At 50.8% G+C, this 25,873-nt stretch overlaps 1 protein-coding gene across 12 annotated transcripts in view; it reads right to left on the reverse strand.

The window, feature by feature from the left end:
* The window catches only part of LOC142360815 (uncharacterized), a 173,040-nt gene that overhangs the window by 105,428 nt on the left and 41,739 nt on the right, over positions 1-25,873 (reverse strand). For 7 of the 12 annotated variants that reach the window (XM_075415561.1, XM_075415562.1, XM_075415559.1 and 4 more), the window contains exons 2-4: positions 25,252-25,613; positions 5,679-6,279; positions 554-628 (exon numbers count right to left, since the gene is read on the reverse strand). In XM_075415561.1, coding sequence (XP_075271676.1) covers positions 5,716-6,279; positions 25,252-25,512 — 825 coding nt within the window. In that variant the 5' untranslated portion in view covers positions 25,513-25,613 and the 3' untranslated portion in view covers positions 554-628; positions 5,679-5,715. Of the gene's footprint in view, positions 1-553; positions 629-3,918; positions 4,003-5,678; positions 6,280-25,251; positions 25,614-25,873 lie in introns of those variants that run through there. The other 5 variants (XM_075415565.1, XM_075415567.1, XM_075415564.1 and 2 more) reach the window with 4 other exon arrangements.

A 25,873-nucleotide genomic window follows, 5' to 3' on the forward strand; every position in this document is an offset into this window, starting at 1 on the left:
GCACCCTGAATTCCAGTTCTCCTACGCAGGGTGCAGATATTACACAAGCCTTTCAGACCCTACACCCAAACAAGGCGTCCCTGCTGCGCTGACAGTGCGGAGAAGCAGGTATTGTAGGGAATGATTCACCCCACGCAGATGCCTACAGCAGGTCAGGGTCAGGCGCTTCCTAAAAATATCCGTTTCCCTTCAACGTCTGCAAAAGGAGGCTGGTGGAGAGGGACTGGTTCAGTTGCAAATAATTGCAGCACAGGTCCCTAAATCTAGAGGAGCAAAGTGCCCTGCTGTGAAGCCCAAATACAGCCAGAAACAAGGTCTGTGTGATGTGCAGACCTCAGCACGTTCAAGATACCCTCCAGCCCTTCTGAGACCCCCAAACAAATCAGCAGTATAAAAGCCTCCCACCAGCCCTGAAGAGGCAAAATACAGGGAAACCCGTAACAAAACTGAAGTCTGGAGGTTCAACAGAGGAGGTCTCACCCAAAGGGTGCAGGGAAGCCCAGAAGGACTGGTACCTCTAGGCTTACGGGTGCTGAAAGCCATCACCACTCACCTCTTCTCCCAGGAAACCCTGGCAGGATCTGACCTCCCTTCCACACGCTCCTCCTCCCTCCTTTTCGCAGTCAACCTACACGACATTACAACAAAAGAAATGTCAGCAAGCCCAACCCTGTCCCCTCCCTCCAACCGAAAAGCTTCGTTTCCTCAGTTCTTCAAAATAAGGCTGCACTGCAAAGCAATTATATACAAATTTCAGCTTACATATCTATTTAAATATTTTTATATATTTATTTATTTAATATCTATATTATCTATTTAAATATATATAAACTGGGGAAAGGACAGGAGTCCTCTACGAGTGGCCGAGGCAGAAGCATATTCCTCTGTGTCAGCGAACTGACCAGCATCAGGGATGGAGCCCTACAGCCTGTCCCATGAGGAACACCCATAAATGACCGGGGTACCAAAGCAAGCATGAGGAGATCCTCCTGAGATCTTCACTGTCAGCTCTAAAGCAATCCCGCAAATGGTCCTACAGACTACTGAGAGGAAACACAGCCAGGAGTGCCACGGAACCTAGGATGATGAAGAGATGTCCTTCTTGTGGTGCCTACCCAGTGATGGCCAAGAGCTGTGAGGAAAAGCAGACCCCTGCTCCATGACCCAGAGCATCCCAACAGCATCACAGAGAGGATGTGGGCTTCTCCTCGTGGTGACCTCCACGCCTTGCAACACCCCATGTTACAGCCCACGGGTTGCAGCCCAAGGGACATCAGGCTGTTGCTCGGGTGCCCAGCACCGTGCCGGCTGGTGGTGCCAGCCATCTGTTTTCTCCCGTCTTCTACATCCCCACCCACTCTTCCCTCTCAGGCCACGGGATCTCTTGTTGAGGCAGCCGTATATCACACAGCTGTATATCACACAGCCTCTCTGACAGTCTGAGCTGGAGGCAGAGCAGGGTAAGGGGACCTTTATTACCATCAGAACACCCTCATCACTCAGCCTACTTAACCCAGCCACGCTTGCACTGCTAAATTTGGGAGAGTATGAGAGGCATTCCCACAGAACAGGAGGTGGAGGAGGGATACGCAGGCTTTTGGCCTCCTTTAACTCCCGGCCAAGCGCTCTGTAATTCAAAGTCCACGTCAGGGATGCCATCCCAAGCTTGCATGGCAATGGCCCAGACCCAGCAAACCTGGAGATCTGATGCCTTAACCCCTTCAAGTCAGAATCCAAGCTTGGCTATTTTAAGAAAATGATTGAGTCGGGCTTTCTGAAGCAGAGAAACAGCTCCCACTGAAATAACAGGTTTCCAGGAGGCACGCAGAGGGAATTCAGGACACCTCCATGCAGGAACAGAGGCCCTCAACTTCAGACAGCCAAGTCTGAAGACCCTGCCCTAGAGGGATGCAGTGCTCTGCTTGTTAACAGCTAGCAGCAATCCCTACATTGAAACTGATTTACGAAGCTGTGAATGACTATTTTCGGGTGCAAAACTACTCAGGAAAGACAGCATCAATACCAGCAGCAAGAGGGGACCACCAGCCCTGGCAGCACCTAGAAACATTGCCCTAACCTGCAGCACGGGCATCTACAACCATCTGACCATCAGGCTCTGCTTTTGAGATCGCAGAAGCAAATTAAACCCCTATCTCGCTCTTGTGGCTGACGGGTACGGGAAGGAAACGCAGGTTACGGTAACCATTCTGGGCCCATTCTCCATAAACACCACCAGCACCAGCGCCCTCCTGCAGATGCCTGGAGAAATCTGCGCCTGCAAACTCAACCCATGAAACATCTTGGGGGGTGTTGCTCCCCACACCCAACAAATAAACACATTAATTAATCCCAGAGGGTGCCAAGACCGATGGCGTACAAGGTGAGCCAGAAATCCTCCCCAGTGCCCACACCAAGACATGGGAGCTTTTGAGGAATCCAGGCATGAGCCCGGGCAACCGGCCATGGAGCTACGGCTGCTTTCCTGGGACCTTTCCCAAGCAATTCACATGCACACCAAAAAACAAACTGGGCTTGTTTTCCGTAGAAGTGGGCATCAAACGCTCTGACATCAAGAAGGATGATTAAAGACAGTTGAGTTACAAGGAAAGATTAAAAGAACTAAATATGCCCAACTTGGCTAAGCAATGAGTAAGAGGAGACGTGATAAAAGACTCCAGGCATCTGAATGAAGGGAGTGGCATGGCATTAAACGACTGAATAAAATATCTTTCTGAGAAATGGATCCATCAACGATCTCCCAAGAGATAAGGTACAAGCCTCATTTTTTAGGCATTTCTAAAACCAGTCACTAGAACGGAGGTTTTTGAGGAGAAAGCCACATTGCCCCGAAGGGAGCGCGCACGAAAGCTTTTCATCTCCGGCGCGGGGTGCTGTGAACGAAGCGTACGATGCCACCAGGGAGCACAGCAAACTTGGGAAGTGGCAAGTATTTCATGCTGCCTCACCCAGAAACAGAGATATGCTTTTTCACTGTAAAATTAACAAAAAAAAGTATATTATTTTCACCCCTTGTTTTTAATTCGGCAGCCCTAATCGATAATGTTTCAGTTTAAAAAAAAAAAAGGAAAACAACCACCAGCCCACTCAAAATGAACAGGTCTGGGGGATTTACGAGAACTTGGCTTTTCTCCCCCAGTAATTAAAGACACTTGGGGTATCACAGAGGCAAGAGCCTGGCTTGAGCTGGGCGATGGTGGTCCAGTGGACTGCGAGCCTGGCAGCTCTCCGGACCGAGCCAGACCCAGCACACATACGGGCAAAGTGACAAAACCCTGGAAAGCATTTCAATACCTGGCCCTGCTGAGACTGTACCCCTCAGAGAAAGCACCCTCTGAAACCCAGGGACCTGATACTCTTTACACGGATCAGAAGCAAGCCCTAAGACCTGAGAAAACCGCCCGAGAGGAAAGCTCAACCCTTTTCGCTGGCTTTGCCCCAAAAAGCCACATACAATGCATGCACATACCTGCCTGAATACCGACTCTGTGAAGCCAAAGCCGTGGATTTTGTGTAACTTCACATGATGTCCAGCCACATGAGGGTCCTGGACATCTCTCCCCAGCGTGGACAGAGGGGTCCACCCAAGGGAAGGAGCTTGACCTGGCCAACGGTATTTACTTAATACAGACACACGCACAGTGAGATTTCCAGCAAAACCAGCTTATCAGTTCATGTGTGATGTGCCTGGGGGTTGCAGTTAACTCCCAAATGTTCTTTCTGGTGCTTCTGCCCCAATATTATTGATGCAACTCGGCCACCGGGTATGATCACAAAGCTCAGTGGCATCCCAGAGTTGGGTACCTGAGGGACTCCTTCACCCTCAGCAGGGAAAAGCCAGAGATGTTTGTCAATGGTGCAATTTTAAATCGCAGTTAAATTCACCCAGTGGCCACATACCATCCAGGAGGTGGTCCTGCCCCAGCTCCCCTTGGCTCCCCTGGCCTGGTGAGCCAATGCAGAGCAATTTGGTCTAAGAAAAATCTAGGAGAAAAAAAAAAGTGAACAATTTTCTCTTAATTAATTCCCTAAACCAGTTCAGTGGGGTTCAGGCAAGTACTAGAAATCTTTCTCCTTTTGGCATGAGCGAGATCAGCTGAACTGCAACATGTGGCTGCAATCCAAGGCAACCTTTGTTTGCAAGACCAAGAGCGGATTTTTTTGATATATTTCCCACCCCCCCCCTTTCCCACAGAAAGCTCTTAAGTCTGTAACTGCCTTTCTCCATGGGAACAGGAGATCCACCGTTTACTGACCCAGTGAGTTTTACTGCAAAGTTGTAACAGGATGTTCACAGAGGATTTTATTGTATTTTTTTTTTAATAAGTGGAGCATTTTAGTGTGCAGTGAATCTTCTTGCTTTATGCTTGCATGTCTCTTTGGGAGGCTGAAGTACAACACCAGGCTGCCAGATTCGTTTTATATATTGAAGAAACATGATTCTACCCAATCTGAAAGGCACACCAACATAAAAAGACCCTTTCTACGGGGAGGAAGCTCTGCACTTACAGTCTGGGATGAAAAGAGGAAAATTAAAACTTCTAAGAGAGATTATTAAACCTTCTATCCAACCTTCCTCTTTCCATATACAATCAGCTGCCTCCATCACTGCAGCAACACTGATGCTCGAGATGACCAGGCTGAAGGCACCACTGTCACAAAGAATGAAAGGCTTGCAGGTTGTATTCAGACAACTCCTTCCTTTGCTTTCGGAGTTAATTTTGGGTATGCCCGCTCAGGCCACAACTGCAGCTTTCCTCTGCTCTCATCATGCATCCAGACAGCCAGACAGACAGCCTGCCCCTGCAGCCAGCGTGGCAGAATGGCAAAGTCCCTCTCTGACCCACAACTCATCCTTACATGAACAGCTTTGGCAAGCTGAAGAAGGAAATGCACAATTTTGGCTCACGTAATTCCCACTACAGAGAGTAAGGGTTATTTTTTTCCCCATTCAGCTAGTTAATAAGAAACAACTGTTTCCCAAAACACAGACAAGTTTTCTACTACTCAGAACAGTGGATAACCCATGCATAAAAAAAACCAACGGAGAGGAGCCTGAACAAGCAGCAGGTCCCGGCGTAGCGATGCATCTCCTGCATCACTGGCCCAACACGCTGCGCTCAGCGAGAAGTGATGGAGAAAGGTGAGCCCAGGCGCCGTCCATGCACCCTCACCACGGCTGAGGGAAGCTGTAACCCCAAAAAATCAAAAAGCTGGATCCCTGCGGCTCTGCACAGACAGTGTGGATGCCCTGGTACCCGGTCAGGACTGCAGCTCACGCCTGCACTATGGAGCCCCGGCACCTCCACGGAGCCGGCACGGAAACCACTCCTCCTCAGAAACAGGGGAGAGCTGAATGTACAATTAACGACCTGAAAAGAAACCCTCTCGCTGTTACTCTTTCATCCTACTTGCAAAGAGCAGCAGAACCCGACCCTCGGTGCACGGCTCTGCAGGGTGCGGACGCTTCGCCGCTCACACGCCCGCCCAGCCTTCCCCGGCACAGAGCCCCGCTGCCGGCAGCAACCCGCCACAGCCACGGCTGCATCCCTCCCTCGCTAAAATAATGGAGCGGGGCGCCTTTTGGAGCTTAAAAGAGGCGATTGCCAGCACAATCTCAGAGAGCATCTTGCTTCCCAACAAGTCAAGCCTCAGGATACCTGCGGAGCTGCCTGGGAAAGATCCGGCAACGTATTCTCACGTGGGCGGCGGGGCAACGTGCACCAAACCCAGCTGGAGAGGAAAGCGGGCAGAGAAGCATCTTCTGAGAGATGACAGAAAGAATAAAAAGCAGGAATTGGCCAGTTCCCCGTGACCTTCCCCAGAAATGCACTTCTCACCCCGACACACGCGTTTCGGTACGCAAGTCAATCCCCGCTCCCACTCCGCAAAGCCTTTGCTGGCAGCTGTTTTCTCTGGGTGTTTTCCAAACACTTCTCCAGAGCTTCCCATCCCTACTCTCTCGCACGACAACAACTGCTCGTCTCTTTTTGCTCGAGATCTCAAAAGGCACAAGAGAAACGAGTGGTTTTCAGGTTTTGAGAGGACGGGCACCTCTGCCCGCGCAGGCAGCTGCTCCTCTGCGGAGGGAGAAGGCGATGCACTTGCCCAGCACACAAAGCTCTCGGAGAGGGAACGGAGCGGGAGGGAAGCGCCTGGACCGCTGCTGGCAGCCTGGAAAGAGTTACCGCCGGGCTCAGAGGATTTCTGCCTTCCCAACAAGGCGGCCGGGGTGAAGAATGCAAGTGACGCAGCAGCATCCTGCCGAGAGAGAAGGGAAAAAAGTAAAAAAAGAAAAAAAATTTAAAAACCCCTGCAGCTCTCTGGCTGAGATTCAGAATGACTCCACTTTTACTGTAAGTGTTTAGTAACTCGGAGTCGCATAACCCCTCTCTGCCCACTTGGGGCCACGCCACGCAGTTTACAAGCAAGAAACGCTTCACACACACATACACACACGGCCGGCTGAATCCCCCATCCGAGGGAGGACAAGAAAACCTTTTTTTAACAAGTTAAGCCGTGTTTCCCATTTAGCAGAGCCCGATTGCTATTTATTTAACACTTTCAGAGTGTTATTTTAGCCTTCCTGGTTTGTGTGTGTTGAGAGGGTGTTCCTGGGACAGGGGCCAAAGCCGATTAGAGCAGCCCGGCAGCCGGAGAGGGAGGAAAAGCAGGGTGGGAGAGCGGAGGAAGGTGCCGGGGCAAGGCTTCACCGCGGGGATGGTCACCGGCAGCCCCCAGCCGCGGAGCTGGAGGGAGGCGAGGAGAAAAATGGGGACAGCAGTAGGGAGAGGGAGCCAGGGTGGAGAGCAGTGCCCAGTCCATCACCGTTTGGTGGTCGCTGGCAGAGACTCCCCGCTTTCAGCACACTGATGGCTCATCCCAAGCGAGCGTGCTGGGAAATGAGCAGGCAAAAGGAAAGCCGCGGCAGGCCTGCACGTACAAGCGTCCATCCCGGGATGACGGCACAGAGCTCTCCGCAGCAGGGATGCCCCACGCCGGTACCACCCAGGCGAGGCCCTGAACCCACCCCAGAGATGCTTTCACAGGAGAAAGGACCAGAGGATGGATGATCCACTTGGGTACAAATGCTGTTTGGTATCCACCTGCTCAGCATGCCCTGCAGCATCAACAGCCCTGGGACAAAGGCACTGAGGAAAGAACAAAGTCACTAAACATCTGCTGGTGGGTACCAGCACAGTCCCACCCCGGAGTCCTGCATCCTCCTCCTCCTGCCAGCCCTACAGCCCCAGGTCAGCCTCTGGGAACAATTTTTGCAGCAGGCAGGCAGAGGCAAGACAGATGGTGGCCAAACAGGATGGATGCTGTCCCCAAAGGAGCAGCTTCCCTGCCTGGATGGGGGGAAACCTACCTGGTACCCGCTAATGGGGGCCATGAAACACGTAGCCTGGACCACAGCCAAGCAAACCTTCTATCAGTCAACACGAGGCCCCCATATCCAAGCACAAAATGCTGCTTTCACCACCAGTTTCTCCTGATGAGCTCAAGGGTTCCTCGGCTGTGGTGGCTCCAAGCACAGCTGCTTCCTCTCGCTCACGTGCCCCATCACCACTACTGCCATCGGTCTGGGGCTGGCCGGCGGCGAAACCATAACGGCTCTTCTCCATCTGCAGCGCACACGGAGGGCGATGTGAGAGGAAAACCCGGGACACACTCACACCCAGCTCCACCGCCCATTAGATGTAGGTGGGTAGAAGGACAGATGCAGATGCGGGGTCTCACCTGGACCAAGCGTGAGCCAACTCTTCCATGCAGCTTTGTATCAAGCCCAAGCAGAGAGAGGACGAGCACACACACCAGCAGGAGCCCTGCTAAAACATGCTGATAACGATGAGTATGGGGTGCAAATCTACAGGAGGAGGAAGCCAAAACATAGGGAGCAACAGACAGCAGCCAAAACTCACCAGCAGGTGAGAGGGGCCAGCGACAACCCCGACACTTGCAAGAGCGGGGCAAAAGGGCTGCGTATGACCAGAGATCTCAGGAGACGTGGCCATCAGGACTACCCCAGGAACTCACTAGCACAGGCACGGCAGTGCGCCAGGGCATCGCGACCCCGTCCTCCAGAGACATCCCCGAGCGAGGTCCCCACGTGAGCGCCTGGAGCCGGACTTGCAGCCGTGACGGTGCATCAGGCAGGGCAAGGTTCAGCGCGGGGCCAGGGCCGGTGCTGCCCCGAGGGGCCCCGGCCGGCTGCACACAGGCAGTGAGGTTTGCCGGAGGATTCGGTCGCTGTAGCTCTGCAAGAAGTGATTCTCCTTCCCGTGCTGGCCAGGCACAGGCAATGACCCAACCCAACCCAGAAGCCTCACAGCTCCTGCTAGTCTCATGCAGGGCAAGGGTGATGCTAGCAAAGAGCACGTCGAAAGTAACTCTGCCCCGCATCTGAAGGCAGCGCGCTCCCCTCCAGCCACCCATCACCTCCTCAGAACTGGGCTCGGTGCCCTCCGGTGAGGGAAACAGGGCTTTCCCACACCTCTGCTTATCCTCCTTCGCTCGCATTTCTGGGAGGGAACAGAGCCCTGAGGAAGGTAACAGGTGGGAAAAGGAGCAGAAGGCGATCCTAGTCCAAAATCCATCAGGCGCCTGGGGAAGCGAGCGGCTGAAGGAAAGCAAGCAGAAGCAAACCAAGAGACACAGCAAGCCCAGAGACATTATGCTGCGTGCTCCACAAGTGCAAACTTGGAAGCGGCCACAGAAGAAAAAAGCTCACCCCCCGTGCTCGAGGCTTCCCCAGTCTTCTCTGAGCATCTGAGAAAATAAAGACCTTCAGCATTGCCCAAACCACCCGCCGCCTTTTGCAGAAGATGGGTTTTCCGCATGCCCAAAGACACGTCCCCAAGGCCACTACAACTTGACTGACCGTGCTGCAGAGCTCTGCAGCTCCGCTGTCGGCAGCCCTGCCACAAGCTCGTCGTCCAGCAGATCACATTCGGTGGTCACTCCTTTGGATGCTACGTGGTGCCTGTGGATTTGATTTCTCCCCAGTGTAAGACCCAGCCTGCTAGCCTCGAAAAGGTAACGAACAGCAAATTGCTTGTTTTCTTCTCCACTTTCTCTGTACCTTTTTTAAGACAAATTACCACACTTCTTTAATTTTTTAAGCAGCCTGGATCAACACAAGTCAGATTCAGCGCCAGCATGTCACACTTGTCACAAGCAAGCACTTAGAATTTTTTTAGGTGAATTTTAGCATCAACATAGCAAGAACTGAAGCCTCAGTCTTCCTAGCACGTCTCACATCTACAGCCTCTAAGGCAGCAGCACAGGCGCTGTGCTCTGCGCTGTGCAGGATGCAGCAAGGCAAGGGAACCCTGCAAACCGCAGAGCTCTGCAGCCTACAGCAAAAGACCAGGCAGTACCCAGTAGGTCCGCCTGCCTATGATCTTCCTCTTCAAGGCACTTTTATACCCTCCTGTGATTTCAAAACCCAGCACACACTGTCTCAGCTTTGATGCTACGCGTTCCTATTATCAACCAACCAACGCCAGAATATCCTTTCTTCTTGCAGTAAAACCCTTCTTTTCCCTGGGGGGTACAGCCGGGAAGGCAGAACAGGCCAGGCATTTAGCATTTAATCATCAGTATCAGCTTGAATCACCTGGGCTTGCGTGGCTCCAGAGCATTCCCACCGGCCGCAAACACCAGCCGAGGGACATCACCGGCAGGGTATTTGGTTTAGCATCCGCAGGGGAGGAAATCATCAGTTTGCATCACAGCACAGAGTGACCAATTTGTGGTCAACCAAACTACTCCCAAGAGCCGAAAAACCAAGTGCAATGGAGTAATGTTGGAAATTTGGATTCAGAACAGCAGGAGGTGTTGGGACACTCGGCCTCGGCAGGACTGACGGAGGCTGCAGCCATGCTAAAATGTGGATGTACGGACTCCAGAAATGCTGGGCCAGAAGGGACTTCAGACAGCCACCCAGCCCCGAACCCTCTCTTGGCTTCTTTATCTTCACGCCGCTCTCCAAGGCAACACCAGCACAGCTCTGCCAAGAAGGAAGCAGAACTCGGCTGCAGCTCCCAGCGACGAGCACCGCTCGCCCCACCATCCGGGAAGGGCTGCTGCGCCGCTAACAAAGCAGTTTCTAATGCTTCTTGGGCCAGCTCCAGCATCACTCATTCTCCTTCATCACCACCACCAGGAGCTGGAACCTACGCTTTGAGAAATGCCAGCCTACCCCGCTGCTACCAGGCGCGACGGAGATGATGCACTGGAAGACAGCATCCAGAGAAGCACCTCCCTGTACACAATTTTCCTTGAGTCCTGTCCTCTGACACAGAGAGACATCACTCCTCACACCACCTTCCCGGATGTCTCAAATCTGCTACGCTCCCTTCAAGCTTCAACTCTACCAGGTGCTCAATCACCTCTCCTCTCCCTGCTCTCCTTCCTTCCTCCCGCATGCCATCTGCTGTCTGGGCAAAACTGCGTAGCAATACTTTGCAGTAAGTTTGGGGACACTTCTTCAGCTTTTTCTAGCCAAACAAAAGTTCCTTGTCCCAGCTCACAGTGCAGACATAAAAGTCGTGGCTACACAACCGACCACAGGATGAGCCGCAGGACAGCCAGCACCACGAGGGCAGAGATACCTGGCTCCAAAATTACTGCTGAAGACACCATCCCAGCAAACCATGGCCTGACACCTGTGGGTTGCTTTTTTCCTCGGTTTAACACATCCAAATCTTCCAGCTACTCCTCATAAGTACAGTTTGCCAAACAGAAGCTTCATCTTCCCAAGCCGCCTGCTTTCATATTAACAACTGAGAGGCTGAGACTGGATGCTGCATTTCAAGCAAGGCTTTACACGACAACCGAGATACGGAATTATTACCGTTGCATTCTTCTGCAGGCTGTTCGAGATCTGCCTTTCTTGCAGCAGCATCCCACTGCTGATTCACAGTCAGTTTGTGATTCCCCGCCGCTCCCGGCTCCCTTTCTGCAGTTAACCTGTTGCTGCTCATTTTGGGTACGCGCATCCGATTTCCAGGGGCACTTCTCTGCACTTGTCTCTACTGAATTTATTTCTTGTGTCTTCCAACCACCCCTGCAGGTCATTAGAACAATTGTAAGTGAAGATGCTATCACCTAAAGTACCTGCAATGTCTGTAGTTGCATTTCATCTTCCGGATCCTCTGCCGTCTACCATCCAATCTGCTACTGACCCCCAAAACACCTTCCTGATCCTACAGCAAACCATTTCTTCCAGCTTCTTAAGTACCCACTTATGATGATTTCATCTTCAGCACATTTCCCAAATTTGTCTATTGAGCTGTTGGGATTTCCTCAAGAACTACTCAACAGCTTTCAGCACTGTTTCTGGTAGCCACTCAAATATCAGACTTGGTGTGAGTTTGCCCAGTAGTTCTGCAAGCTCTCCTTGCTCCAGGAGAACTTGCTACTCCAGGAGGTATCACAGTTAACAGCTGGCAACCCCTAACGATACGAGTTCTGCAGTTACCTGAAACTTTCTTTAAGCCAGATCAAGCAGATCATCCATTCCACATTCAGGATCAGCATCACCGTTTTTCTTCAACTCTCACCTACCTAGCTGCCTCTCCGTTGCTGTTTCCCTTGGCTCAGGTAGGCCTTCAGGGCTGCAGGAGCTTACAACAAAGAGCTCACACCCAAAGAGTTAAGACTTGTTATTTCATAACCTTTAAATCATAAAAATGATTTCCACTTGAAAAGGGAACACTTCTTGTCACAGACGCAGTGGCTCTGGAGGGTAATGCAGGGCTTTGAAGGAAATTTAAAAAAAAGGAAGCAAGGGGAGAAAGCAAAATAACACTTCCAGAAAATTTTCCAAAGGAAATGAGTAACCACTTGTTATTAAATGATAAATCACAGTCCTCGGGAAAAGGCATTGTCTGTGGTCTATTTTTAATGAGAGAACACTCCTGTCACTGACACGAGGGCTGAATGCGCTGATGGGACGCGTCTGTGGGCAGCAGGAGCTGGGAGCCACCATCTCGTTCCTGCCACTCCCACCGCTTAGAGCAAGCGAAACAGCATAAGAAGAAAGTGGCTTAGAGAAAAAAAAAACACACCCATGACAACAAACAAGGGCTCCTGTTTTCCACACAGGAAGGGCAGGAGGAACTCTAGAAACCAAGCGGAGGAACCAGGTCCTGTGCGTAGTCTCAGGCTTTGCTGTTGCTTCCCATGTGTGAGGGATGCACACGAAGCCACCAGCAAGCAAAGCTGTGCTGAGCCCAACGTCCCCACGGGAGTCCAGGCGACCTCGCACTGCGCTAGCATCCTCTGCGTCCCCAGGCTGGGGACACGCCGGGCGCGCAGCCGCAGCAAACTCCTCGGCCTCCTTTTGTCCACCAAAACAGAGCTTTCTGGGGAAGCACCTGACACTGCAGCTCCACAGATGCTGAGCACTTCCAAGGTGGAATTAGCCTCTTTTTGTGCTGATACGCGAGTCCCAGGTGGCTGCAGCAAAGTGACTCGCCGACTGGGAGTAGACACTCGGTGTCAAGGGCAGGGAAGAAGCAGCCAGCGGAGCGAGCTGGGGGCTCAGCTACTGGTACAGCCTCAAAACCAAACCCGCGGGACCACAAGCTCTCGAACCCCCCGCCACCATGTAGCAGCCCTTCTTGCACACCCGAGACCATTTTTGGCACCTTGTGCCAAGCCCCACCAGCTCTCGAGCCCCAGCCAAGCACTGCCGAGCCCCAGCCACAGGGTTCAGCTGCAGAGCCCCACGTCCCCCACCCACTCAAGCCACCTCCGACCCAAAAGCACACGCGCTGCCCCAAAACCTTCCAAGCTGCGCCGGGAACGAGCAGGAATCTGTGACTGCCTCGCTGAAATACAATGTGCTATGCCTCATTTTACTGTCAGAGTGACCAAGCCCCAGCACAGGTTGCCCAGGGAGGTTGTGAAGTCTCCATCCTTGGAGACATTCCAAAGCCTTCTGGACACAGTCCGGGGCAACTGGCTGTAGGTAGCCCTGCCTGAGCTGGGAGGTTGGACGAGGTGACCTCCCCAAGTCCCTTCCAGCTTCGACCACTCTGTGATTCTGTAATTGCAACAACGGGCTGCACTGCAATCCTGCACGTTAAACTTAGCTTTCACTGACCCGGTGCAAAAAGACCATAATTATTCAACTTCTCAACTATTTCTGACATTCTTTCCATAGATGAGGTTTAAGCCTTTTTTTTCCCATTCCTTTTAATAGGAACGCAGCCCCACAGTTTGCAGCAGATTATATAGCACACACACACATCACTCTTCCAAGCAGAGTCTGAAAGCGTTGGTTTGATGATTTTTTCTCTCCCTCCCCCCCATAAACCACCACCCTGCTGGTCTCCTTCATTGTGCGGCATTTTGCAACGAAGCGTAAAAACGGTATTAATCATAGCTCTGAAAAAACACAAACTTCTTCTCTGAGGTTTGAGGTAACCATTTGGAAGGAAAACTTCCAGGAGCCAGAGGGACCGACAGGGCTGGAGACTGAAGTCCTTCTTTTCAAAGGCCAAGTGTATCCCAATATATCCCTTGGACAGCTGCCCCGAGCCAAAGTTATAATACTTTATTCTTCAGTTCAAGCAGCAAGAAGGAGATTTGGTACAAAATCAGGACAACTAACCATAGTGAATGGGGAAGTTCAGTGGGCAAATGTGTCATAAATCTAGCCGGAGGCTTGAGCTCTAGCTGCACCTTTGGTGAGGATCGATGTCTGAAGCCTCAGCTGCCTCACACCTCCAGGATGCTGCAGGGACCGGGGCCACAGTGACCAGGTAAGGGCACCCACCCCTCGCACCCAAGCGTCTCGGACCGAGCGCTGGCACTCACCCGCGGCAGAGTGTTGCTTCAGCAACAGTCAGAAATGCAGGGGTCTGCAAAGGCTACGCCAAAAAAATAAAAATCATTATCATCTTTATGTTTTCTGGCCGAACAGCACTGGAGAAAATTACCTTCTACATAAATCAAGCTCTTTGTCCACCTCCGCAGATTTAGTGCTTCTCATAGACACCAGGAGGGGCTTCTGTCAAAGACCATGTTGGGAAAAACCATGAGGCTCTTTTCTATGTTAGATGCTTTAGCAGAGACTTGCCAAAGGCTGTGGAATCCCTCCGCTTCAGAGGTAAAACATCAATAATTTAAACCCCTCCTTTTAAATTAAGAAGGGCACTAAAAGAAACTATTGAAAGAGAAAAACCATCAAGCCTGCCACCGCATCCAACTCAAACACCAACATTTTCTCTCATACCCCAAAAGTGGTTTCAATGAGCTGGAAAACAAGGATTTTACCTTTTTCTGACGGATCCTTCCCTGACATTTTCTGCTCTACCATTAATCTTCCAGGGAAAGCAGTTGACCATGGGGACAGAGCACATCAAGCATCCCGGCACACAGAGCCCCAGGATGCTGCAACCAGGGGCAGGGGTGGTGCAAGCACTTGCACAGCATCTCACAGGGTATGCCAAATATTTCAGGTTTATTGTTATATCAGCAGGGTAGGGTAGGGTAGGGTAGGGTAGGGTAGGGTAGGGTAGGGTAGGGTAGGGTAGGGTAGGGTAGGGTAGAACAGTTCAGTTGGAAGGGACCTACAAACATCATCTAGTCCAACTGCAAGTACTCTGCATTAGAAGAGCAAGCAGAGAGAGAAGGCAAATAATTGATGATTGATCTTTTTTTTTTCTTTTTTAATCAATAATCCCAGACTCTTGTGTGCAGTGAAGTTCCCTGCTTATTCAAAGCACATGTGCCTCTGCTCATCTCGGCCACTGATACCATTTCTTATCAGCACGTTTCATTCTTTCCCATTCTTGCAAGAGCTCTGCAAGGTAAAAAAAGGATATTATCTTCATATTTAAGAGGCAAAAGAGGCTGACAAGGATAGATCTACCTCGCTATCAAGGCTTTTTCAAGAGCAGGAACAATGTGACAACCCAAGATTTAGCGTTGTCTACACAGGCCCCACTGCGGACCCCAGCTCCTTCATCAGCGGCCAGCCCGAGTGCAAGACGCTGTCCTGGTATTGAGGTGGCCAGACAAAAGTACACACTCAGAGACACAACCCCTCTTCCATGCAGATGTACATACTTCAGATGACCGGCCCGGATTTGCAAAGAAAGATGCACAGGGCCAGGGAACATCATACTGGAGAGAGTCCATCAGAGGGCCACGAGGATGATGAGGGGACCGGAGTATCTCTCCTGCAAGGAAAGGCTGAGGGAGCTGGGCTTGTTTAGCCTGAAGAAGAGAAGGCTGAGAGGGGACCTTATAAATGCTTATAAATATCTTAAGCGTGGGTGTCAGGAGGATGAGGCCAGACTCTTTTCAGTGGTGCCCAGCGACAGGACAAGGGGCAATGAGCACAAACTGAAGCATAGGAAGTTCAAGCTTCTTCCCTCTGAGGGTGACAGAGCACTGGAACAGGCTGCCCAGGGAGGCTGTGGAGTCTCCTTCTCTGGAGATATTCAAGACCCACCTGGACAAAGTCCTGTGCAGCCTGCTGCAGGTGACCCTGCTTCGGCAGGGGGTTGGACTAGATGACCCACAGAGGTCCCTTCCAACCCCTACCAGTCTGTGATTCTGTGATCATCCATTTACCCCATACCATGGCTCCTCTCAGCTCAACCAGCCAAGCTGAAGACGACCTTTGCATTGATTCGAATCCCCAGTGCAGCCGTGTAAACCTGGGAAGAGTGCAACCTCATGTCTCTGCAAAGGATGCTTGAATACATCCTTTTCTTCAGGAAAAAAGAAAGAGTAGAGATGATAGCTATTCAAAACCTATGTACCAGCCGATCCGGTGATCGAGTGCCATCCTCCGATAGCTTTTTTAGACAGTCATGAACTTCAGATCTACTTTGTCTCCTCCTCCCAGCAGCTCCTAAACAGTGTGAGCTAAATATTTATAGAAGAGTCACTGCTTGTTTAAGTTTCAATCCATATTCGCTGAGGTCCAATATGCCCAGATCCCGAAATGACAGCTGATTACAGAAGAGCCTGAAAACACGGCGGAGGAGACCCTGATGCTTACCAGACCTTTCATCTGGACACTTTCTCCAGCAGTTGTTTTGGGGCTCCTTTCCCAGCTCCTTTCAAAGGACAAGAAACTGGGGCTCCCATCAGCCAAGGGCCACGTTTCATCCGACGCTCTGGCACAGATCTGCTCAGCGCCACAGAGCCCCAGGTTTTGGGGAGCCCCCGATGGGCTCCGGAGCTCGCTCTGCCCCGACTCGCATCGATTCTGGAAATGCAGCTGAAGCACCTGAGCACCAAGGCAGGGTGCAAACACCTCTGAGCCCATGCAAGCAACCTGCTGCAAGCAGGGCACGGCACGGTGTCACTCCAGCTCAACAAGTCCTACCCTGACCTGTCCCTTCTGTCTCTCCTGGATTCAGCCATAGCTTTGCCAATTTACCATAGTGTCCACTCCAATGGCACAACAAAGTCCTCCCATACCTTAGAGAATAATTGAGGATACCCAAACTTTTAGGCTAACTGGACAATCTGTCAGAAGCTGTATGTGCCGACACAGTTGTGCTAGAAGCTAGCTCAGTCCAACAAGTCACGCAGGAGAGGATGACGGCACCTTCTTGCATGTGGTTTGTACGCAGCTTTATGGGTGAGCCAAGAAAAAAATTGGACTATGCTTTAGACACAGTGATTTCCATATATTCATCCCAGAAAGTCACGTGAGTTAAACACTCCTGGGAGTCCTCCATTCGCGGTAGAACTGGGGACTCACCACCACAAAGGTGCACACGAGAGGCGAGGCTATTTTGCGGACAGGATACCGTGCTGGCACACCTTGATGAAGTATCTCACCCTGTAGATGTTCAGCGTTCAGCTTTGCAAGCTCCCAGGGGAACAGCAGAGGCAGGGAGACACCACCCAAGCAAACACACTTCTCAGCACCTTCCAATGACCACCCAAGGCTGGTAATTCCCTTCGTTTTTATGTTTTCACATAAAAGTTCCAGCCTGAGGAACTGAGCAGAAGGCGCTTGTTCACCTCAGCTGGGTGAGAGGCTGGGACGGCTTCACCCATGTTCAGCTACTTCAAACCCAGCACCTGATTCGAATGGCCCCTTGGATGAGCGCACGTTGCTGAGGAACTCAAAACCACCACCAACAGCTATTGCTGTGCTCATCCCACCAAAATAAACGCTTTCTCAGTGCTGCGGCAAGTCAGGACTCAGCAACGCTGCTCTTGCCCTGGGGTTCTCTGGGGAATGACAGGACCCACTCTCTCCCTACACAGGGCGTTTAAGGCATTTCTCCCCAGTAAAACAGAAAATGAAATGTTGAGCAAGAGGATGACCATCAGGTGGATCTCAAGGTCAGGCTTGCACGCTGCCATCATTAGGAGCCTCAATATCCAGCATGAAGGCCCTTGCACGGATGCAGAACCCAACGGTGCACAGGTCCGTGCCGGTGCCACGCGTGCAGGCACTACCCGTCCTCCTCCTCAGACGTGTTTTCCACCCGGGTGTGCTCACGCACACAGGAAAGCGCCGAATGAAGTTCTATGGATGTGCTCATATGTACATGCACATGAATATGCACGAGCACACAGGCCCACTGCAACCACGCCGTGCCGACGGAGGAGATCAAAGAGATGGCTGCAACATGGAGAAGGCTGGAAATAACGACAAGCGCTTTCATCCCAATTACCCAGCCGGCACACAGCCTCTCATCTCTACGGAGCAAGCAAAGCTACTTATTAGAAATGCCTTTAGCGTAATCGGACTGTTAGAGAAAGGAGAGGAGCTGCCCTGGCTTTCCCATGTTTTACTTCCCCAGGTCTTGGGGAAGAGTCCTGTTGTCGGAAGCGCATGCCTCGCCACGCACATCACCACGGCTGGTGGGTCCGCCGGAGCCAGCCGTAACCGGGAGGCTGAAGGCCCAAGCCTACGACCCCAGAGACTTTGAAACCGCAGCTGGTCTCCAGCATCACCCACACCATTAATGCCACGGGGTTGGCTTTACCGACGCTTCATGGCAGACAGGCATAGATGCTTCCCGGAGCAAAACAAAATTTTACTGGGGCAAGGAAAAGAAGGACTTTTCTATTTTAATTCACCTGGTCCTAAAAAAGAAAAAAAGGAAGAAAAAAAAAGAAGAAATACAGCCCCCTCCTTTTCCCCTTTTACATAAATATTGGATCTGAGCGCTTTATGCTCTTAAGAAGTTAAAAATAGGAAATAATATGAAGTCTATGTGCTGCATCTTTTATCAAAGCCTTTTATGAACATCAAAACCAGCTCCTCTGCGCTCTTTTATACTTTCCTGCCATCACTCACAATTCATAAAAGAGGACTACAGAGATACAAAGGGTAAAGCGCTTTCCAGCACTGTCACAGGGAGTCAGGGACAAAAAACAGCTTTTCCTCAGAGCTCTGAAATCTAAGAGCAATTTTATGATATACTGTCACTTTTAGCACATGAGATGAATAATAGATATTCAAAGCATAATAATACTTTCACAAGTAAACAACGCTTTGCAGTGCCAAAGCTTTTCAGCAGCCCTGTCAAGCCTTCGGAGCAGGATCGACAGTGCAATCCTCGTAACGCCGCCGGGAAGCAAACACTGCGAGAATAAACACGCACTGAGCTGAAAAACACAGTCTCGCAAAGGTGCCCATCTGGCCAAACTCCATCTATGTTCTCGAGAGACACACAACCAGATCCCCTCTATAAAAGAAGAGAGGTATGGAGATGAACAAGCTGAACCAGAAACTCTTCACACATAAACTTGACCTTGACCCTGCCATCTCTCAGAGACCTGCGATAAATCCAAACCTCCTCCCCATCTGTACAATGAGTGGGCTTACACTCACCCATATTCAAGAGATATGAGCATTAATTTACTTCAACATTAAAAAAAAACCCCACATTTGAAAGACAGTAGCTGCTCGAAAATCCCTGATTCTTTCCCAGCCTGTTTATATACCTGGATACGGAGCAAATCCCCCTGCAAACCACAGCAGACCCGACAGCACCATTTAGCTGTTCAGCATCTTTTCAACAGGAGGCAAATTCCATAACTCGCAGTCACCACTATTTTTTTTCCTGCCTCGCACAGTGAGAGTTAGGAATTCCAAGGGAGGAAATGATAAAGCCATGATAAAAAAAATTCCAGTGAACTCTCAGTATTATCCTAAGCAAAAAAGAATTTCCTCCTCAGTCATCCCTGGGCAGGGTAAGCCAGCTCCCCCGCGAATTACAGAAGAACAGGGGGAAAAAATGCTTATCTGGGAGATTACGTCTCTTCCTAGTACCTCAGTATTTATTTTTTAAGCAGGGCAAAGGTCAAACAAAAACCACCTGATGCTGATGTAAATGCAGCCAAGGACAAAACTGCACCGGGACCCCAGCAGAAAGAGCTGCTCCCTGCAGAAAGCCCGATGAAAACGGCGCGATGGTGCCAGCGGGGAGGGCGATGGCATGCCCGTGTCCATCTGCCCCAAGGATGCTGTCACCCGGCGGGAGGGCACATCCACGCTGCGGGCATGGCCGAGCCCAAAGGCAGCGACAGCCCCCAGGGAGTCGGGGTAGCGTGGGGGTCCCAGTACCGCTCAGCACCCCGGTGAACACCCCCCGCTTTCCCCCTTGGCCAGGAGAACGGGGGTGGCAAGCCCGGGCTGGAGTCGGACCTCTCACCTGGACGGTGGGCAAGGGTCCACCTTCTAGAGGCACCAGGGCTGGGGTGCGTCTGTGCCTCGTCCCCCACCTTACACAATAACCTATAGAAAAGGTATTTTTTTACATACATATATACAGGGGGTTTTTTTGCTCAGGTCCCCCTTTTTGCTGCTGGAGCCTCGGGTCTCTAATTCAACCTCCTGGCCTTGGCACGGCAGAGGTAAAAGGGAGGCGATGCAACGGTGGTTTCCTCCAAAACCACAGGATCCCCAAAACATTGCCAGGGAAAAAAAACCTGAAACATGGGTGCAAGATTTGCTTCCAGCCCAAGAAACACCCCCAGAACAAAAAATTGCCCAAAACAGTGTTCTGTGTTTCTGAACTGGGCTCCACGCCGTAGGAGCAGAAGACTGGGGAGATGCCCTCCCTCGGCAGCAGGCTGGCCCCGTGGCAGCCGCTCCTGGCGAGTGTTTTTTGTCTGCTGCCCAAAATCAGCAACCAGACCAGTTTGGAGATGATTAAAACTTAATTACAAACTCTTCAGATCATGTCCCGTTCACAGCTCTGGGACGGTGCAAATCCTGCCACCTCCACTGAACGGCCCCTCCAAGGGCCCCTCGCAGCCTTGGGATGCCAGCCAGCTTCAGAGGCTTTACATTTTCGTGGCATGAGGCAAATTTCACTACAAGTTCCTCAATATTAATCCGCATAATGCTGCTCAGCAGATGGGAGCCCAAGAAAACAGCCTGTCGACACCTTCGGCTCTGCAGAGCCCCTCAAAGCAATGCAAAGGATTCGGGAGCCGAGCAGACACTCTCGCCCTGCCGGCTTTGCCAGCGACACGCCTGGCGATAGCTCCCCACTTCTCTGCAACCCGCAGCAGCACAGTAAGTCAGCAGATAGTTAAGATCACACGTGAAGAAAGATCTTTACTCGGAAAGTAATGACTGTGATGCTTTAGTCAACATAAAGCGCCAAGCAACATCTCCAAGCGATAGAGGACCATTCAACACATACCAGCAGGATTATTCCAGACCTTTAAAAATACATAAATACTTGTCTACTTATAGCAAGAGAAATAAATTGAACTACAGCCTTGTGTATCCCCAAGGGCACGAAGCCTGGGCACGAACGGCACAGACCGAGATGCTGTCAGCAAGCGCCGCAAGAGAGGAGCAGACCTAAGGAGCTGCAAAGCGGGGCGAAGGTCTAGCACAGCCTAAGGACTGAAATCCATGATTAATTTGCTTCGCTTGGGTTGGCTCTCACTGCTGCCCAGCGAGTGAAAGCCAGCGTTCTCCGACCCGCAGACCTGGGGTCACCAGCAGCAGGATGAGCGCAGGTCCATCAGCATCCCTGGCCCGGGGCACGCTCTCCTCCAAACCCCCCAAGCAGGACAGGGAAAGAAAGACCAAGGCAAAATATCAGCATCACCGGCTTCAGCACTTTTCCAGGGCAGAGGAAGAAGCAAATCCAAAGATTCGGCTGTAAATATTTTTGAAGTGGCAAATAGATATTGGGCAGCCAAGAAAAGAAACTTTAAAAGCAATTCCTCGCATTTGCTGCCTCCAACCCTTGCAAATCCGGGCTGCTGAAGTGGTAAGGTAGGTTGCCCACAGACTGAAAGCTGAAACTGGCATCAGCCCCAATTCCAGCGAATTGGGAGTAATTTTAGAAGCAGGAAACCAAGCAAGAGACAGCATCTGTAGATTAAATCCTCTTCCTTTGCCAGGCTTCAATACATTTGACTCACAAAACCATGAGGAAAGTAAGACTTCCTAAAAAAAGCTTCATTGTCAAAATTATTTTATAGCCTTGAGGTTATTTTCTTCCCCCCCCCCTTAAACCAATAAATACTTGCAATTCCTTTATTTGCTGCCAGCTGGGGAGAGATTTGAAAACTTCTGCAAACCTGCAATTTCAGTGCTTGTCTGTGCCGGGCACTAAAAAAATCCTCTGGGGTGAGAGTGCGAGGGGTTAGTCATGCCGAGAGCATCCCTGCAATGCGCCAGGGCGGCTTTTCGCTGTCATCCAGCCATCAGTAATATCGACTTAGCCCATCGTGATTTTTATAATCAGTGACGTGCTTTTGAAACACACACCCAAATACATTACCCTCACAAGCAGCCAAACTCGAGCTTTTTGTATTTTTTTTTTTAATTAATAACACGCATTTGTCCATAGATCTACTCCCTAAAGGACCTTTTGACCCAGCGCTCTGCACCCTGACTGAAAGGCTTTGCTATTCCACCAGCAAGCACTTTAAATGCTGATGGAGTTCATCTTTTAACTAGCACCCAAGGATGCCCCCGGTTGCCCCCCAGCCCAGATGCTCACGCGGACCGAGGGGAAAGCCCTTAAGTCACACTCCCTTTGAAGCCGCCCCACGTCTGTGCGGGGTGAGACCGGCTCTGAACAAAACCCAAGATGATTTTTCTTCCCCGTAAAAGACAGCTGTAAATTTGCAACCGAAACATCGTTCTTTGCCAAGCTCTCATTCTTGGGCCGCCCCCAGGTACCGGGTACCTGCAAAGCCCTGTCCGACTCCCTCTGCAAGGGGCAATGCAGAACGCAAGATTCGGGGTCCATCTACCACGGCTTTTCTCCTTGCTCGGTGTCAGCACAGACCCATGCAATGCCGAGGGGAAGCACCACTGGGGCTGCTCGAGGTCACCCAGGTAACGGGCAGGTTTTGTTCAGACCCCAACTGGCCATTTCCAAAGCACCAAAGCGACTGCACCACTGGAGCAGAGCAACTGATACCCCATTTCCTGGAGGGACTTTGAGCACTGCTTGTACTCCAGAACTGTAGCCAATGCCTCTTCTCATACTCCAGAGCCATGAAGAAATCTGTGTATGAGCGGTGATTGCACCTCTCCTGGCTCTCTAAACAAGAGGAAACCCAAGGAACTCCCTCCCATCAAATAACAGAGATGCTCTTCCTAAAAGGTTGAGCAACAAGGGCTAGGAGGAGACCAATAAACACGTTTTGCACACATGCTCCAAGTCTTCTAGAGGTGTTCAAGGATCTAATCAGGTTTTTCTTTGCCTGCAAGGAGGAAATCCCAAGCTCCTAGTTACATATGAAAGATAAAGCTCATTCCACCACAATGCACTGCTGACAGAGGACCTTTTCACATCTTACAGGAACAAGTGGAGATCTGGTTTGCAACGTCTCTATCAAACAGCTGGCCGCAAACAAAAGGACTTTAGCTATCAACAGTGTTTGCTTTAATTGTAGATAAAAAGCTCACACTGCCAGTGATCCTTCTTTCTTAGGTGCCTTAGAAGTTGTCAGGAGCTAGTCGATAGAACACCAGGAATTTCAGTGATGGGAAAGCTCTGTTCTGTATTCCTGAGAGACAAACATGGGCTGAACAGCTTTCCTGGCTAACCCACACAGTGGGGCTTGCCCACCCGTGAAAGTTAATTCAGGTTAAGGAAGGAAAACTCTTCTCTCCGACTGAATTACTGAGACCCGAGCCAAAGACACAGCCAAACCCTGGATTTTTAGCAGCGTCTTAATTCAGTGCACAGGATCAAAAGGGTCTCAGCAAAGCCCTCAACCAGGGCTGCTCTGCGGTGGTACCCACTGGTCTGCTCACCCGGGGACAGATCCTGCACAGTGTGGCCATGCCTCCCCTCCAGCTCCACCAGCAGCAGTCCCAGCAGGGCCAGGAGGACAGTAGGATCCCGGGATGCCCAAGCTATTGGAAATCCCAGCCAGGGGCATCGCTGCAGGTGCAAACCAGCACTTTGCAGCAGATCTAAACAAGAGTGGAGTTTGGCTTGGTGAGCCCAGGTGAATCTCAGCAACTTTTATTTGGGTTTAGTAAATCGTTTCTCTGTGCTGAAGGACAAAAAGCTAGGGGAGAAGAAAAAACCTGAATACCCCTACACATAATGTTACCACCTTTCACAGGTGGACCCAAGCAAACAAATACAATTATTTGGTGACTTCACCAGAGGCACAGATGGAGTCACTGGAGGAGTCAGCTGCAGAATACAGATTTTCTAATTGCCTTTCTGCTCCCTGTAGGCCATCAGAGAAAACCTTCAGTTGTACAGAAGAGGCATTGCATCATCCAGAAGGAATACAATCATTTTCCAGTTTACTTTCTACATCATTCGAGCCAGACTGCAACATGCAAGTGAGCAAAGCAGGAGCGCAGTTCATTGGAGGGGGAGTCAAACGCTGAACGTCCCAGTTCCGGGGGACCCCTCGGCAGCAGAGCACAAAGCCCATTCAAGCAGCACCGGGGGTCTCCGCCCTCCCCGAGGAGTGGGATCTTCCAGATGCTCCTGGGCTGAGCCTCCAGGTACTGCTCCTCCTGGAGAAGGTACCATCTCGGCATGCAACCACGCTGCACAGGGGCTGACCACCAACCATCCCCACCGACCTGGAACGACGCTGCTTTTCACCCACCAAACCCCCGCGGTTAACTCCATCCTCTGGTAGAGGCACAGCAAGCGTGTGCCTTTCATGCTGCTTAAAGCAAAGAACCTTTTTATCCTCAATCTTCGTCTACCATCTCCATTTGGCCTACGGGTCGCAGTCAAATTCAAGAGCGAGGCGACCGATTTTGCTTCTCCCCGCACACGCTCTGCACCCCCCACTTCCTTCCTTCAGTCTGACGCGAAATCCCGCTGACGACGCCAAGAGAACGAAGCTTTTAATGCCTCACAAACGCTGATGGGAATGCAGAATAAATGTACAGCAAAGCATTTTCAGTCCTTTCCCTGCAGCACCTCCTCTTTATATAGTAAAAAAAAAACAAGTTAAGGTACGCTCAAAGAGCTAACTTTTCCTCCGCCCTTTAGAAGGAAAAACCTGTTCGCCCACAGACATGAGCGGATTCAATCCAAATCAGCGCAACTGCCAAAAAGAATGATTTTCCCAGCAAACTGACACCCACAGAGACCAACACAATGACTTGGTTCTGGTATTAAAGGAAAAAAAAAAAAAGCTTGTCACATTCACAAAAACATCCAACTCATTGTAAATAACTACAAAAATGCAAATTTGGTCATTAGCACCACAGCCGTTGAGTTACCCATGTCTATACTGACTAGGACTAGTTTTCCTTTCAAAATTTAAAGCCCATCTCCTTTTTTATGGGATAAATCATGCTCAGAATGACACCACTGTTCAACAGAAATACTATCAAGAAGAGGAAAAAAGAATTAAATATTCCTGTCATCTCCTTTGAAACCAGACGACAAAGCCCAATGAGCAGATCCACGCACAGCCAGTGCTGGCTGCAGGTTGCAAACACAGCCGACAGCTGCCCGAGAGTTCAGGCTGATCCAGGAGGAGGAATAAGGAGCAGCAGACATGACCATCTCCAACCCTCTCCTCAGACGGGAGGCCCAGGCTGGGCATCAAAGCCTTCAGGAGAAGCTGACCCCACCGCTCCACACAAACCTAGATCTCAACTTGGGTCTGTGTCCTAATGAGGAAAAGCCACCTCCAGAGTACGGTATCAAGGACCTTGGAAGGTCTTACCTTTAGGAGAAGCTAGCAACGAAATTATTTAATTCCTAAACATCAGGAAAGCAAACTGGCTAGTGAATGAGAAAAGCATCTACATACCTGCTGGACATGAGCGCTGCTGCACTGCACAACCTCTGGGAGCAGAAAAAAGCATCCTTCTGCCAGGCAAAGCAACGGCTTCATCTTGAGAAACGCAAGGGCAGGTATTCCAGTAAGTGACCAGTTTGCTATAATCCTCAGGACAGAGAGGCTTCCTTCGCAAATGACACGAAGCGACCCAAGAAAAAACAGGGTAAAAAGACAGTAGGAACTTCCAGATGCTTTTATCCACACTCCAGAGGGTTTTGGGGGTCCATACATTATCCCATGATCCTAAAAATCCTTGGGAGCTACCAAAAGGACCACATTGCCAGGCTCCTCCAAACGTTACTCCAGACAGGTGGGAAGTGCAGAGCTGGGACCTTCAGAGAGAAGAAAGGGACAAGCCATTACACCACAGCGACAGAGGCTCTTCCCACGTTGGACAAGGCATGCAAATCCATACGAGCTCGTATCTTTAGATATACCTTTGCACAGCTGGAAGTTTTTAGCCTGAGGTTTGGATATTTTTTTTTCCTTTTTCTTCAAATGTGCATGGTTTATTTAAATAAATGTCACACCGAGCACCACTTGGTGCACCATGGGGCCACGACCTCCACATGCCTCACAGGTACCAGGTGAT

Source organism: Opisthocomus hoazin, chromosome 3 (assembly GCF_030867145.1).
Source record: "Opisthocomus hoazin isolate bOpiHoa1 chromosome 3, bOpiHoa1.hap1, whole genome shotgun sequence".
Classification (NCBI taxonomy): Eukaryota; Metazoa; Chordata; class Aves; order Opisthocomiformes; family Opisthocomidae; genus Opisthocomus; species Opisthocomus hoazin.